The sequence below is a fragment of the Protopterus annectens genome, chromosome 3.part0 (genome assembly GCF_019279795.1).
Source record: "Protopterus annectens isolate FY-2018-M chromosome 3.part0, PAN1.0, whole genome shotgun sequence".
In the NCBI taxonomy this organism is placed as follows: Eukaryota; Metazoa; Chordata; order Ceratodontiformes; family Protopteridae; genus Protopterus; species Protopterus annectens.
Window position 1 is genome coordinate 867,527,905 of NC_056731.1, and position 15,972 is coordinate 867,543,876.

General features: G+C 40.3%; 1 protein-coding gene across 1 annotated transcript in view; it reads left to right on the plus strand.

Moving 5' to 3' along the window:
• The window catches only part of DTNBP1 (dystrobrevin binding protein 1), a 2,114,168-nt gene that overhangs the window by 1,880,789 nt on the left and 217,407 nt on the right, over positions 1–15,972 (plus strand). Inside the window, exon 8 of the mRNA XM_044065204.1 lies at positions 5,377–5,532. Coding sequence (XP_043921139.1) covers positions 5,377–5,532 — 156 coding nt within the window. The remainder of the gene's footprint in view (positions 1–5,376; positions 5,533–15,972) is intronic.

Sequence of the window (15,972 nt, forward strand, 5' to 3'; positions counted from 1 at the left end):
AAGTCTCCCAAAAGCATGTGAGAAAATGTGTTATGGTCTGATGAGACCAAGGCTGAACTTTTTGGCCACAGTTCCAAAAACTAAGTTTGGCGCAAAAACAACACTTCGCATCACCAGAAGAACACCATTCCCCCAGTGAAGCATGGTGGTGACAGTATCATGCTTTGGGGTTGCTTTTCTTCAGCTGGAACTGAGGCTTTAGTCAAGGTGGAGGGCATTATGAACAGTTCCAAATACCAGTCACTTTTGGCCCAAAATCTTCAGGTATCTGCTAGAAAGCTGAAGATGAAGAGGAATTTCACCTTTCAACACGGCAATGACCCCAAGCATACATCCAAATCAATAAAAGAATGGCTTCACCAGAAGAAAATTAAAGTTTTGGAATGGCCCAGCCAGAGCCCAGACCTAAATCCAATAGAAAATCTGTGGGGTGACCTGAAGAGGGCTGTGCTCAAGAGATACCCTCGCAATCTGACAGATTTGGAGCGCTTTTCCAAGGAAGAGTGGGCAAATATTGCCAAGTCAAGATGTGCCATGCTGATAGACTCCTACCCAAGAAGACTGAATGCTGTGATTAAATCAAAAGGTGCTTCAACAAAGTATTAATTTTAGGGTGTACACTTATATGGGTCTATATTAGAACATCGAAGTTTCAAAACTTTGAATGTTCTAATATCGACCCCTATTCAGCGAAAGCTGAAAGCATCGAACATACAGAACAGCAAATTTTTTCCTAGGGAAAAAATTTGCTCTTCCAAAACACATACACACAAGACAAGCACACCAAACAAACAGCAATCCACACATATACACCTAACTTCTTACACCTAACCCTACACTAAACTATACACACACCACTAACTATCCACTTACCTTAACCCAATCCCTAACCCTAAGGTCTGTCACTGTCGCACACTCACCTCAACCGTGCCCTAACCCTAACTCACCTACCCCGCTCTAACCCTCATGTCCACAAAATCGCACACTTAGCTGACCCACGCCCTAACCCTAACCCATCCTAACCCTCACGTCCACACAATCGCACACATACCTAACCTGCACCCTAACCCTAACTAACCTAACCTGCACTCATTCACACACTTACCTGAACCCGACCCGTAACTTTCCACCACAGCGCTGAAAATACTGAAGCAACAGAAATGGACAACCAAATTCTTTCCCTAGGGAAAAAATTGGTTTTCTGTTGCTTCGGTATTTTCAGCTTTCGCTGAATAGCGGTCGATATTAGAACATTTGAAGTTTTGAAACTTCGATGTTCTAATATAGACCCCACTTATACAACCAGCTTATTGTATGCTGTTTCTTTTTTACATTTTTTCCCTAACAGACTTGTTTGTTTTTCAATTGAATTGTACAGGTTATAGATCACATTAAAGGTGGGAAAAGTTTTGAAATGATTTATTGTGGTCTCATTTTTTTATATCACAAAAACCTGACATTTTAACAGGGGTGTGTACACTTTTTATATCCACTGTATGTATATACACACACACACACATAATGGAAAGGATCATTATGGAACTCATAAACAAAGACATCGGGGACCTACAGACAATTGACCCTACCCAGTTCGACTTTGTAAAAGGCAGATCCTGTCTTTTAAACCTGGTGGACTTTTTTGAAACAGTCACTAGAGCCATCGATGAAGGCAAAGCAGTTCATACAGCCTACCTGGATCTGGCAAAAGCCTTCGACACAATACCCCACTCAGGCATCATAGACAAGCTCAACAGCTTAAATGTAAACCCGTTTGTCACAAGATGGGTTGCAAACTGGCTAAAGGACAGAACCCACAAAGTCAGAATAGCTGGAGCTATGTCAGACTCTAAGCCAGTCACAAGTGGAGTCCCACAGGGCTCTGTCTTGGGGCCCCTCTTGTTCGGCATTTACTTCTCAGACATGCAGGCAAACATAGGGAGGTTGTGGCTGACAAAGTTCGCAGACGACTGCAAACTAGGCGCCATAGTTGATACACCAGCTGACACATGCATCCTCCAGAAAGGCCTCACAGAGAAAGACGACTGGTGCCAGAGTCATGGCCTTAAACTAAATGCCAAAAAATGTATAGTCATCCCCTTTGGACAAAACAAAGTACCCACAAATTACCACATAGGTGGTAATCCATTAAGTATGGAAAAAGTAATCAGAGACCTGGGGACCCAAGTTGACAGTGACCTCTCATTTGACACCCATGTCGCCAAAGTGGTTAGACAGACCTTCTACCTTGCCCACCTTATCATGAAGGGATTCACATCCAGATCAAAGGATGTCATTGTACCCTTATATTCCTCCCTTATCAGGCCTATGATTGAGTACAGTGCCCCATTTGGTATGTACCTCACCCGGCACCTGCAGCAGCTGGAGAGACCCCAAAAGTACCTTACCAAGAGGATCAAGGGTCTCCAGCATATGTCATATGCTGCCAGACTAAAAAAGCTCCAGCAATATTCAGTAGCATACCGCCTGCACAGAGGCGATCTGTGCCTTACGTACAAGGCCATGTCCAATTCAGAATTAATGGACATGCTCCACCTCAAAAAATCCAAATCCTTCAGAGCCATGAGAGCTAAAGATCTAAACCTCAGCACAAATATGAATAGGACATGCTGGAGGGACAGATTCATAACCCAGAGGCTTCCCGCATTCTGGAACAGGATACCTGTCCATGTTAGGCAGAGCCCCTCACTGACTCTCTTCAAGAGAAATCTGGACGAATGGATGGGTGATCGTAGGTTTACCCCAGGGGTCATCTCTGTGTCATTGCTAGACAGAGACACAGTAAACTAAATTTAATTTGTACACTTTTGTATCATTACATGGGGTGGCAAAAGCCACATACACTTTGGCTAGGCTTATAAATGCCCTAGGGCAGATAGCCTAGTACTATACTATGAAACTATATATATATATATATATATATATATATATATATATATATATATATGTATATATATATATATATATATATATATATAATCTATAGATATATATAATGTATATAGGTATAATGTGTGTATGGTTGCAGTTTAAAAGAGCAAACACGTTAGTGAGCACTTTTTATTGCTGAAAAAAGTGAAGGGTCTAAAATGATCTAAGATTTTTATGATCGCCCTTTTGAGCTTTTAATATTTCCTGAGACATTCATATGTGTGTGTATGTATGTGTGTATATATATATATATATATATATATATATGTATATACATATATACATATATAGGCTTTATATTATAAAATTGACCGCTTAGCTTGTCGAACACAGCGAAAGCTTAAAACCGCGAACGGCCACTTTTTCATAGGGAAAAAACTTCACTTGGCCGTTGGACACTAAAACAAACTTTTAAACCCTAATTAAGTGGGGGGCTTTGCCCCTCCACCCCCCCCCAACTAAATATACCAACTCCGAGATCACTCTACATTGGGGAAAAGGGCAAATACCCGATAATGGCCAAGCAAATTTTTTCCCTATGAAAATATTTGCTGAACTGGCCGTTCACGGTTTTAAGCTTTCGTTGTTTAGCTGTCGACATTTCGGTGTTCAAGCTAAACTTTCACTGTACTAATATAGACCCTGTATATATATATATATATATATATATATATATATATATATATATATATATATATGTGTGTGTGTGTATATGTGTATATATATATATATATATATATATGTATATATATATATATACGCACATGCACACACACACACATATCTAGCAATATGAGTGTGTTATCTCTCTACGTATGTGTGTGTGTGTGTGTGTGTGTGTATATATATATATATATATATATATATATATATATGTGTGTGTGTGTGTATGTGTGTATATATATATATATATATATATATGTATATATATATATATATATATATATATATATATATATATATATATATATACACACACACACACACGCACACACATATTTACATATATGTAAATATATAGATAATTACACACAGACACAGATATTTTCTTCAGCTTAGATTATAATGATAAAATAAAAAAAAAATGCATGCATGCATAAACATTCTTTAGTGTATTAGGAATTCCATTGTAATGATAAAGTGAATTTACACACACACACACACACACACACACACACACACACACACACACAAACTCACATGTGTGTGTTTAAGAACTGCCGGATATTACATTTCTTTTTCGCATTGCACAAAGTCAGCATTTTTGTTTTCAGCCATGCTGTTAAGCATATAATATTCTACTATGCTCTTGCTAGAGGATGTAGCCTGCCAGTTTCTGTAGTTGTCTGCCTGACTTATTTTTAAATGACACTGATGCCAAATAATTATCTCCTTGTAGTTTGATTCATTTTCTTATTTAATAAGAAATTCACTGGTTTTGCACAAATATTTCTTTGAACACCATGCATGGCCTATAGATGTTGTCTCTTTTTCTTATTTTGTCTGTGAAGCAAAGCTTAGTGTAATCAAGAAGTATGAAATCTTTATTGAAAAGCAGTTGTACATCTTTGCACACTTCCATTGTCTTCGTAGTGTAGTACAGCTGACATGAAAGTTCAAACTGTAGAATAATGATAGCTTTAGGAAATAAAGCACAGGGAGGTGAAATCGTTGGCATGCTGTTATGTAAGTGCCATTCGTTGCCTGGATATTTATACTGCCCAGGGCAGAAAGATGACCTGCTATTAAATGAGTGTGCTGAGCTGCAGATAATATTTCCTGTCAGTTTGTATCCTTGAGTCAGCATTAACAGTTGGCTTTTGTTACTATATTAAGGTAATATTTCCTCAAACATGTAGCTGAATGACTCCCTTCTAAATGTATTGTGAAGAAAGCTTCCATAAACATTATTTTCCTGATTATGTCCTTTTGTCTGTGTTATTCAGAGCAGAACAGAGTTGTTAAATTAAATTTATAATGTATGCCCCATAACAGGAAGCAAACATTGTGACCCATGCACATGGATTTATTCAGGGCATTTTATTCTTTTCCTCTAATTTTGTTTGCATGGATTTACACCTTACATTTCCATCCCGTTTTAGCTTAAGTTAGGAATTACGTAATCCTGAAAAAGAATTAACAACATTAACGTATAGGTCTGTGAATTCATAGCAGTAAAATTGACAGTATGCATACATAATAATTGCAGACAACCACATCTTTTTCTGCAAACACAAACCCTTGCTTATGTTACGTGCCAAACTCGTATAGTCTTATTGCACAATTTTACAGTCACAAGTGACTCATAATAGTAAAAAACTCATATGACATATAGTGGGGGCAATCATAATACAACTTTACTTGTTGTGGAAAGTATGAAGTGAATACAGACATTTATGGCTGTTCTTTTATTTCCTTCTGTTTCAGTTGAACTAGATGCAGATCATGCCCATAAAGTGTTAGACATGGAACATGCACAGCAGATGAAGCTACGAGAACGGCAGAAGTTCTTTGAAGAAGCATTTCAGCATGATATGGAGCAATACCTGTCAACTGGGTACTTACAGATAGCAGAAAGACGAGGCAAGAGTTTAATATATGTTTTCTCCTTATTGTATTGCTTTAGGTCACAGAAAAAAGTGTTTGACAGAGAGGTGCTGGAAATGTGCTCTACTGTAACTTCAAGGCATATACCGTCTAATGCTTACCTTTTGTACACAGCTGTGTGGGGTAAATAAGCTGTACAGTGATGGACAAAACATAAACCAATGGCCTTCCTTACTTGTAGAGGAATAAGTCACTGTACCCCATCGTGCAGTTGGCTGTCATATGCCTTATACATTTGCTGCATGTAATTAACACCTCTGAAGTACTGATCCCTGCTGTGCCCTAAGAAATGATCCTGTAGCCACTGGTATCTACTGAATCATCAAGCAGTTAGTTACAACTCATTATATATGTTTCAGTGAAATTATCCATACTGCATTTTTAAAATAATTTTCCCCTTACATTTTAGTTGTGCGTATTCAACTATTCAAGGAAGGAACTTATCATTATTAGATTCTTCTCTTTTCCTATCATTTGTTGTACTGCTGCAACATTTGTGACTTACTAGTCTTGTATGCTGAGTGCATTTTTTCTCTGAAATAGGAATGTGGCAGTAGGAATAGACAACATGTTGCTAATTTGTAACAAAGATGACAAAAACAGAAAAAAACTACAGTATGCTGCATTGTTACATTCCTACCAGCACGAAAAGTTGTGTAATGCATTGGAGAGGTTTAAAATCTTGCAGCATATGTTCGTACTACTAGAAATTTTGTGGTGGTGTTAGCCTGGACTTCATATGTATTGGGACATACTGTTTCTTTTATCAGTTTACATTGCAGCTTTTTGATTAGAAGCACTTCAAAGTTTTGTTCGTTTTTTTTTCCAAATCTACATTTTTCTGCCATCCGATTTAGCCTTCTTCTACCTCTATAATCTCATATCCTTGCCCCCCAAAATCACAAGATTTGTGGAGACAAAAACAGATTCATCCATGGCTACTTTTCTTTGTTATTCACTAACTGCTTTACTGTAACCAGCTCCTTTGTTATTATTTGTGGAAACTCTCGCCTTTTTTTTTTTTGTAAAAAACATAAAACACAAAACAAAAACAAAAAAAACGCATTTATTGAATTTTCACTTGTGATATAGGAAAACTTAGATTTAAGGTAATCAAATCAATATTAACAAGTTCACATTTACAAACATTATACATCACATATATTGTTCTGTCCAATATAATCAATCCAACATTACATAAATTGTTCATTTCCTACCTTCTCTTAAACCTCATTCCTCCAAAACATTTTCCTGCATATATTGTTCACACAATTTCCATTTTTTCTGTGTTGTTTACTCCTACCCTTTTCTAAAGATCCCACTTCCTGTTCTTTTATTTCTGTTACAATATTCACTACTTCAAGTGTAGTTGGTTTAGACATTGATTTCTATTTTCTAGTAATTGTTTTTTGGCATTTACCCAAATTAAACTTAACAAGCCCTTAAGTCTAGGCAATTCAGATCCTGTATCCCAGCTCAAAAACTCATTTCCTTACTTACACTCATTTGATCACTCCAGTATTCTTAACAGAGTGCTCTCTAGGGCAGTTTTAAAGTCTGGCAACTCATTGAACTCTGAAGACATATGCTTCCAGGTACTTCTTTCTTCCTCATTACACCTCTAACATTTGCCATCTATCTGAGGAAAAATTATTTGGAGTCTGCTTAGGTATAAAAATACCTATACAAACACTTCCAAGAAAAAATCCTAAATCTTCCAGACTTTGCATATTTGGGAGCCATATATATACTCTGCCATTGTTTCTTTGTGGATTGCTTATCTAATCTGTCTTCCCAATCTTTCCTGACCTCCTCTGATTGATTCCTATAATTATTGTGTAATATTTTATATGCCCTAATAATTATCCCTATTTTAACTGCAGCTTCTGTTCTAGATTTAACTAAAAACTCAACCAGTGCAGGTCTTTCACTTAGGATTCACCTATCCCTTTATTTTTGCCCATACCCTGATATTAATCTCTTATAGGGAAAGTAATCTCTAGCATGTAGTCATGTTGGCCTCTTCTCATTCTATTACCTTTCCCTCTAATTATTAGCTCCAGCTACCTTGGTTCCTTGACCAGGCTCCTCCAGTAAATTCCAGTCCCCTCTTGCCTATTCTGTGTAGCTCTAATTGCAGTCATCCTTATCAGTAGAATTTTCTTTTTCTATTTCTGTATTGGCTTAGTTCTTAGTATACTTTCTGCCATATCCTGTATGACTGTTATTCTCCTTTAGGATCTGCATCCAAAATCCCACTTTCTCATTATTCCTTGAATTTTCTGTGTGCTTCATCATCATCCCTTTCCATTTTGAATTTTAGCTGTCTGTTTGTAGTATATATAAGAACCTTAACTGTGTAGTTTTAAAATATCCCTTCAAATAGGGTAATCTTAAACCTCTTTGTTCTACTGGAAGGATCCACTTATCCTAGTTGACTCTTGCCCTCTTCCCCTTCCAGATAATATCCTGCAACTCTTTATTAATTGCTATTCACAACTTCTGTTCTAGTTGATAAAGATATGTCTGACCTGTGTATAAAACTAAAGCGAATAAAACGTTTTTACTGCTTGTATCTTGCTATCCATATGCATAGGCAAGAGCTTTTTGTTTCTCACTTTTTCTATGATTATTAATTTATTCTCTTCTCACATATCCTTAGCTGCCATAAAAGTGTCCTTTTTATCCCATACTCCTAAATACTTAATTTTATCATGTCCCCATAAATATGGGTATTGCTGAACCAGTTCGTGTGTGGGTACCTAGTTTATAGCTGTAGCCTTTGTTTTTATCTTCATTAATTTTATACTCCCCCCCCCCAAAAAAAAAACAGAACTGTCTCAGAATGTTCCTTAATGGTGAAATACCCTTTTCTGGTTTTAGCAGGTACAAAATAATATCTGCAAATAAAGCCAACTTTTCTTGAATACTACACCAATTATATCCTTGAATTTATGACTCCCTTGTTTACTTTGTCAGTAGGTCTAAATATAATGCAAGTAACAAAGGGGAAAGAGGACACTCCTGCCTGGTTCTTCTGTTCAGACACAACTTAGAGAGGAACCCTCTCACTTTGATTTTTGCCTCCGATACCTCAGATATCCTTATAATTAACCATCTGATGTTGTTAATCTTCTTTCCATTCATCACTGATGGGTTCGGTTCCAAGCCCCCGGAACTGAGTCGGCCTTTCTACCATGCTCGCACCAGCCAAAAACTCTCGAGCTAAGCTTCTACCCAGAATGCCCTTCTCCCCGTTACCTCAGATCTCGTTTGCCGCATAGCCGTGTTTCAGCTGAGCTCTCAGCTAAGTGGAACTTTATTTGATAATTTGTGTGGAAAACTTTTGATATCTTCCTTTTTTACTGAGCGATTAGTATTTCTAGTGTGTTTTCTTCATTCAGACCTTGATTTTTCTTCTCTGCCGTACCAGTTATTACCGTTGGTAAACTTTCAAGTACCGTTGTTGGTATGGCCTTTCCTCCCTTACCTTTGTGGTGTTCCTTCAATACCATAGCTGGTATTTTTCTTTCTTTTCTAGCTGTTAGGTTTGTTTCAGTAAGGTGTTTCTGTTGTATGTATACATATCTGTATAGTGATACAACTGTGTGACATTTTTGAACTGTGTTTGACTTATTAGTTCTGACTGGTTATACTGTTTGCCTGTGGTGTCTCTCTATCAAGATGTCGGATAAAAAAGGTACTTCAGGTTTTAAGCATTGTGCTTCATGTAATGGCAAGTTACCTAATAGTGATTCTCATGATGATTGTGTATACTGTTTGGGGGTGCCCCATCTTTCGGTGCAGCCTCCTTGTGACATTTGTCAGAGTTTCAGTCAACGCACTCTTAATGAGTGCAAAAATAAACTGATACTGAAAGGGTTACTTAAGTCTACCTTCTCACAGGCCATTTCTACGATGGAGGTCTCAACCCCTCCTACAAAAGACAAAAAGACGTCCCACTCGGTTCCCTCCTTACCATCGGGTGAAGAGGGTAAGCCTGTAAAATCAAAGGTTCGAAAGTTGTCCTCGGAGCATAAATCTGCCTCTACGGCTCCGTCTTTGTCGGCTCTGAGCATCTAGAAACCTACGATACTGTTGCCAGCTTCGGCACTGGTCCTGCCCCCGGCACCGATAATAGACCTTACTATGCCTACTTCAACATCAGCACCTGTGGCCACTATGGCTCAGAGCACACCTTCGATACCTTCGTCAGTTACGATTTTGGAACCGACCGTTTCAGTTCTGAGTACCACTTCGGCACTGAGAGTTTTTCCGATCAAGTTGGATTTGACCCTATTACTTCCAGTCTCGAAACTTAAGACTTCATGCCGGCAGACCTTGCACCACGGACTAGATACTCCCCTTCTGTAGATCCATTTCTGGGCCAGATGTATAGTCCATTCATTAACTGACCTAACTCTCCATCCGGAGTATCCACTAGGAGCCTGTCAGACCACAACGTGGTGCGTCTTGTGGACCAGCTGTTGGCAGCCAGGGGGATACCCACACTTTCTAAGACCCATTCGCCTGCAGGACTTGGGTTGGTTTCTCCACAGACTCCTTCTCACACTCCTCCAACCATTTCGGTTCAGAAGCCTTCTTTTCCGAATTCATTCTTGGAACCCATCACCCCGGCGCCTACAGTGGATCTCACCCAGGCTCCGGGTTTGTCTCTTTGGTCTTCAGCTCTGGAGGAACCAGTCTTTCCTCAATCTGTGGATTGGGGGGGTGGACACCTCGGCCCGGGACACAGAGCTGTGTTTGTCCTCGTTTCCGTCCTTGGTGCCGATAGCCACGTCCGCACCGATATTGCTTGAGGCTCCATCTATTGGGGCAGGTTTGTCGGAGTGGGGTGTGACTCTGGTCCCGAGGTTATCTTTCTCGGTTCCGGGCTCCCATCTCTCTTCGGTCGGACCTACCTTCCACGCGATGGAGAGGGCTCTCGCTTCTGGAAGCACTCCTTTGATATCGGAACCCCAGTTTTTGCCCCCTGAGCTACAGCTGCCACAGACCAACCCCCCAGGGCACCAGGCAGAGAAGCTGCAGAACACCCCTGTTCAGGGTACCCCCTCTTCCAAGTCCTCCTCAGAGACCCCCACTGAAGAGACCCCTCGAAAGAGGACGTGCAAGAGGAAGCACTTGGACTCACCCGAGGAGTCCTTAATGGAAGACAGGGATTACGATGATGGTGAAGGGTCCCCACGGTCACCTCCTGATGAAGTCTCCTTTGGAGACATCCTGGAAATGCTAAAACAGAGAGGTGACTGGAAGTCTTCCAACCCTTTGTCTGAGGAGTCCATGTTTCTGCAGGCTTTTTCCACTCCTGGCCTTCTACCTCTTGGGTGTCCCCACCAGCCGACAAGCTCATCATGCAGTGCACTTGGAAGAACCCTGATTCCATTCAGGCAATCCCTCAGAGACCTGACAAAATTCTTTCCCCTCCCAAGGAGAACCTGCATTGGTCCAGAGGGTTACCAGTTGATGCTATGGTGGTGGCGGCTACGAAAAAGGACTTGGCTGAGTAAAGTCCCACTATCCACCTGTCCAGCAGGGAGTCCCGTGCAGTGGACAGACTTGAGAAGTGAGGTTTGCATCAGGGACCTTTGCTATACAGTCCCTGAACTATTTGGCACATTTTACGAGGCTCCAGAGGGACTTGATCTCCGAACTCTGGGACACTCGCAGGACAGCTGTCTGATGAGGTCAGGGACAAAGTGGCATTGCAGCTCGCAACCCTGGAATCGATATCCAATTCATCCATGAGATTGCTCTCACGTGCAACTGAAGGGGCGGCTAGAGCAGCGGGTTTGGACATTGTCAAGAGGCGTCATGCCTTGATGCACATTTGTGACCTAACGGACCCCTTCAAGTCTTCCTTTTTGAATTCTCCCATCGAAGCATCATCCCTTTTTGGCTCCAAAGTGAAGGGCATGCTAGCCAGGTGTGACCAAGATGGAAAGACCCTGTCTGCTGTAGACCTAAGATTTTCCAGTCCTCAGCATACCTTCTGCAGGAATCAGAGGAGTGGGAAAATGTGGCACAAAAAAACTTTATTTAGTTATTTATTTATTTATTTTTATTTATTTATTGCAGTTGGTTTACCAGGATAGTCCATTGGGCCTAGAAGAACCCGTTTTCAATGGAGTCCTGGGGAGAAAAGCTCCAAAACAGAAAATAGATATACATTAACATTTGATAGTAATTACTAGATACATTGAAGTAGCAAAAAATAAAGTCGTTATAATTAGACAGTACAAGCCTTGGTACATGCAATTGAAGGAACAAAATGCAAAACATAATTGCAGATTAATGACAATTAGACAGTAAAAGCCTTGGTACATGCAATTGAAGGAACAAAATGCAAAACATAATTGCAGATTAATGAACAAACATAGAAGGTGAATAAGGTAGATTAAGGTATTTAAGGGCATTTAGTAGAGTTGTTTATGAGGGGTGGGAGCAAGAGCATTCCCATTTAGATGCTAGGTGTAAGAAAAGTGACTTCTTGAAGGTAGAGTGGTTAGAGGTAATGCGGATGTTAGGTGGTAGAGAGTTCCAGAGGTGAGCGAGACTGAAGGAAAGGAGGTTTTTGCCTGGGGGATGAGTGGGTTTATGCACTTCTAGTAAATTTTGATTATTAGACCTTAGCACTCTATTTGGTAGGTGCATTTTAAGGGCAGAAGCAAGGGAGGGACACTTGGAGGGGTTTAGGATCAGTTTATGGGCTAGAGTTAGTTGAGTGTAAGTAAGATAGTTGGGAAGTTCTAACCATTTTAGTTTATGGAGGGAGAGACAATGGTGAGTGGAAGACCTTTGAGCGGTGGCGAATTTAGCAATTTTATTATAGCATGAAGTGAGCTGTTTTTTTAATGAGGACTGAAGATTAGTAAGTAGTGGGCCACCATATAGAAGGAGGGATAAGAAAGGAAGTAGCTAGAGTGGTTTTAGTGGTGGATGTAAGGTAGGCATTTTGTCTATACAGCATACCAATTTTTGATGTGTTTTTTGATGTTTTTGTAGGTGGGAATTGAATTTTAGTTGGTTGTCGATTTGAACCCCAGTAGTTTGGTGTCTGATACTATTTCGAGAGGTAAGTTATTTTGACTGGTAATTAAGAATGAGTTCATGTTGGGGGAGTGAGTTTGGAGGGTAAATAACATTAATTTGGTTTTGGTGGCATTAAGAGCTAGATGATTGCTAAGCATCCATTGCTCTGTGGAAGAAAAGCGTCTTGAGTAAGTTTTTGTAGGGTGGGGATAGAAGAGGCAGAGCAGATGATAGTAGAATCATCAGCATATTGAATGATGCTGGAGAAAGGGATAGCTTTGTGGAAGTCATTAATAAAGATATTGAAGAGTAGAGGACCCAGTATGGAGCCTTGTGGAACTCTGGTAGGGGTAGTTAGGAAGGAGGAAGTTGCTTTTTTCCACTTTACAGCTTGATTTCTGTTGGAAAGATAGCTAGAGAACCAGTTCAAAGATGAGGAGGATAGGTAGAGTTTGGAGAGTTTAGTTAAGAGCAGGCTGTGAGAGATAGTATCAGCTTTAGAAAGATCAAGGAGTATGGTGGAAACGATTTGTCCTGAGTCACGGGCTTTATTGATGATTTCAAGGAAGAAGAGAAGGGCAGTCATGGTGCTATGATTAGGTCTGAAACCGTGTTGTGTGGGGGTGATAAGATTGTTGTCTAGGAGATGAGGAGGAGTTGGAGTTGTACACATTTTTCAAGGATTTTTGCAATGGGGGACAGGATGGCTATGGGACGGAAATTAGTAATGTTGTTATTGTTACCACCTTTGTGTAATGGTATGATATATGCTTGTTTCAGATTTGGGGAACTGAGCCTTCTTGAAGGAGGCGGTTAATTAAGATGCTGATGGGGTAGGCAAGACTTTCATAGCGATGCCAAGAAAGTAAGAAGGGATATTATCAGGAGCATTGGTACATGGTTTCAATTTCTGAAGGAGTTTCTTGATGGTAGCAGTAGGAATGGGATTTAAAGTGAAGAGAGTGCAGTCATGGGGTGTTGAATTTTGGGGTGGTATAGATGAGGATGGAATTTGTGTAGAAAGGGGTATAGTGGGATTAGTGGGTGTAGAGTACGGTGTGGATGAAGAGATACTGGGGGTGGGTGAAGGGGTGTTAGATGAAGGGAAGAAATAGAGAAAGAGGAGGTTAGTTTGGAAATAGAGTCAATAAAGAAGGAATTGAATTGGGTGGCTAAATCTAGTTCTGGAGCATTTGGATCTGGGTTTGGAGTATCTGGTTTACTGGGGTGGAGGAGAGTGGAGATTCCTTTCCAGAATTTTTGAGGGTTGTTTTTGTTTTGGTTTTGGAGTGTAGAGTAGTAATTTTGTCTATCAGAAGAGATGAGTTTCTTAACTTTATTGTGGAGCATTTGTATTCGTTAAGGAGTGGGGTTGCCTTATGTTTTGGTAGCGTGCCCATCCTTTGTCTCTTTGTCTCATGGTAGAAAGACTAGTTTCAGATACCCAAGGGGCTGCCTTAGTTTTTATTCCTTTAGTCCGTAGGGAGCTTGGGAATCAGTATTTTAAGAACGTTGAGTTAAAATATGAGACAGCATTGTCTAGAGGTAGTGTTTTTAGACAAGTCCAATTTACTGCTTTTAGTGAGTTTGAAAAGGTTGTTGGGTTGAACTTTTTCGGTCCGGATTGTAATGATGTTGTAGGTCCGTTGAAGGATAGTGGGAAGTCTGTGGGTAAAGGTGGGTGGTGGTCACCTAGAGGGTCGGGAAGGATGCCGCTGTTGGTGAAATAGTGGGGATGAGAGACTAGAATCCAATCCAATATGCTCCCATTAGAGGTGGTTTTGGCAGGGTGAGTGGGCAAGTTGATTAGTTGAGAGAAATTGTAGAGGTTGATATTGGTGGTGTTTGCAGGAGCCTGGATAAGGGCCCAGTTAATGTTTACATCTCCAAGGATTATGGTTTTTACTAATGTTACTAGAAAGCCAACAGAGTATAAGTTCAGGTGTAGAGATATTATCTCCTGGTGGGATATAGTGGAGAGCTATATATATGTGCTTGTGATTATTGATCTGTAGTAGAGTAAGAAGTTCAGCGTTGTTAAAATGTGGGATAGGTTTGTTGTAGGGTGTAACTACTAGGGAGGAGGAATATATGAGAGCTACTCCTCCGCCTTTTTTTAGAGGTCTATCCTTTCTTATGATGGAGTAGTTAGGGGGAATAATTTCAGAGTCCTTAATATGAGGTTTTAACCAGCTTTCAGAAATAGTCAAGATGTCAGGTTTATTGTGTATTAGCCAAGCATGAAGGTTTGGAACTTTGTTAAGGATACTTTGTGGATTTAAGGAAGTGAATAATAAGGATTTAGTAGTGGTGGATATAGTGGCAGGGCCTGGGTTGGGATGGATGTCACCTGATAAGAGAGTACCAATCAGGTGTGGTATATAGTAGTTTAGGTGGATAGATAGTAAGGTTGTGAGATTGGGGATTAATGTAAAATGGAGGGTTTTATTGGTAGTCATGGGAATGGATATTGTGTGATGGGAGAAGTTTATATCGATAAAGAAGGAGGTTGTCTGAGGGGTATAACTAGGGGGAAATAAGTGAGTATGGTTGTAACTGAGGTGAGTTGTGGTGGTTAGTTATGTGAAAGGATTTGAAGGTGAAGGAGGTAGTGGGCTGGGAGAGATAGTGGAGATAGGATGAGGAGAAGAGAAGAAGTAGTGAAAGTGAGATGGAGTATTTAGAGAGCATGATATGGAAGAGTAACAGTAGAGTAGTGATGGAAATGGTATAGAATGGTATATAGGAGATAGTTATGTATAGAGAAAGTGAAAGTTATATTAGTAGTAGGGAGAGTAGTATTAGTTATAGAGGGGTGTGGTCTAGAGGAGAGAATGGAGTATGGTTTGTTAATAAGTTGAGGTGGGGGGTGGAGTGACAGTTGGTTTTGGCGGGAAAAAGGGAAGGTGTGGTAGGAGGTATGATAACTGATTGGAGTAGAATGGAAGTGGGAGTGGTGTTGGAGGGATAAATGTAGACGTGCTGGGGGTGGGTGGGAATTGGGGCAGGGTAGGGGAGCGGAGTGAGCTGCCCATGAAGAGCCAGAGAGGATGGAGTGGCTCGAGAGACAATCAGTTGAATGTTGTTTGCAGTGGGGTGAGTGTGCAGAAGGGTACGTAGAGGGGGCCTGGATACTTGTGAAGAGTTGTTATGAGAGAATAGGAGCGGGAGTGAGAAAAGGAAAGATTAGAAGTGTAGAGAGACCAAGAGTATAGGAGAGATAGGGTGGCAAGAAGAAATGTTATAGCTCAGTGAGAATAAAAAGGTGAGTAAAATAAAGTCTATTCAGTCAAGGGAGGATGCCACCTAGTAGACAAAAGCAGAATGCACCTTAATCCACTAGGAATTTCCTGGGACAATTTGGAC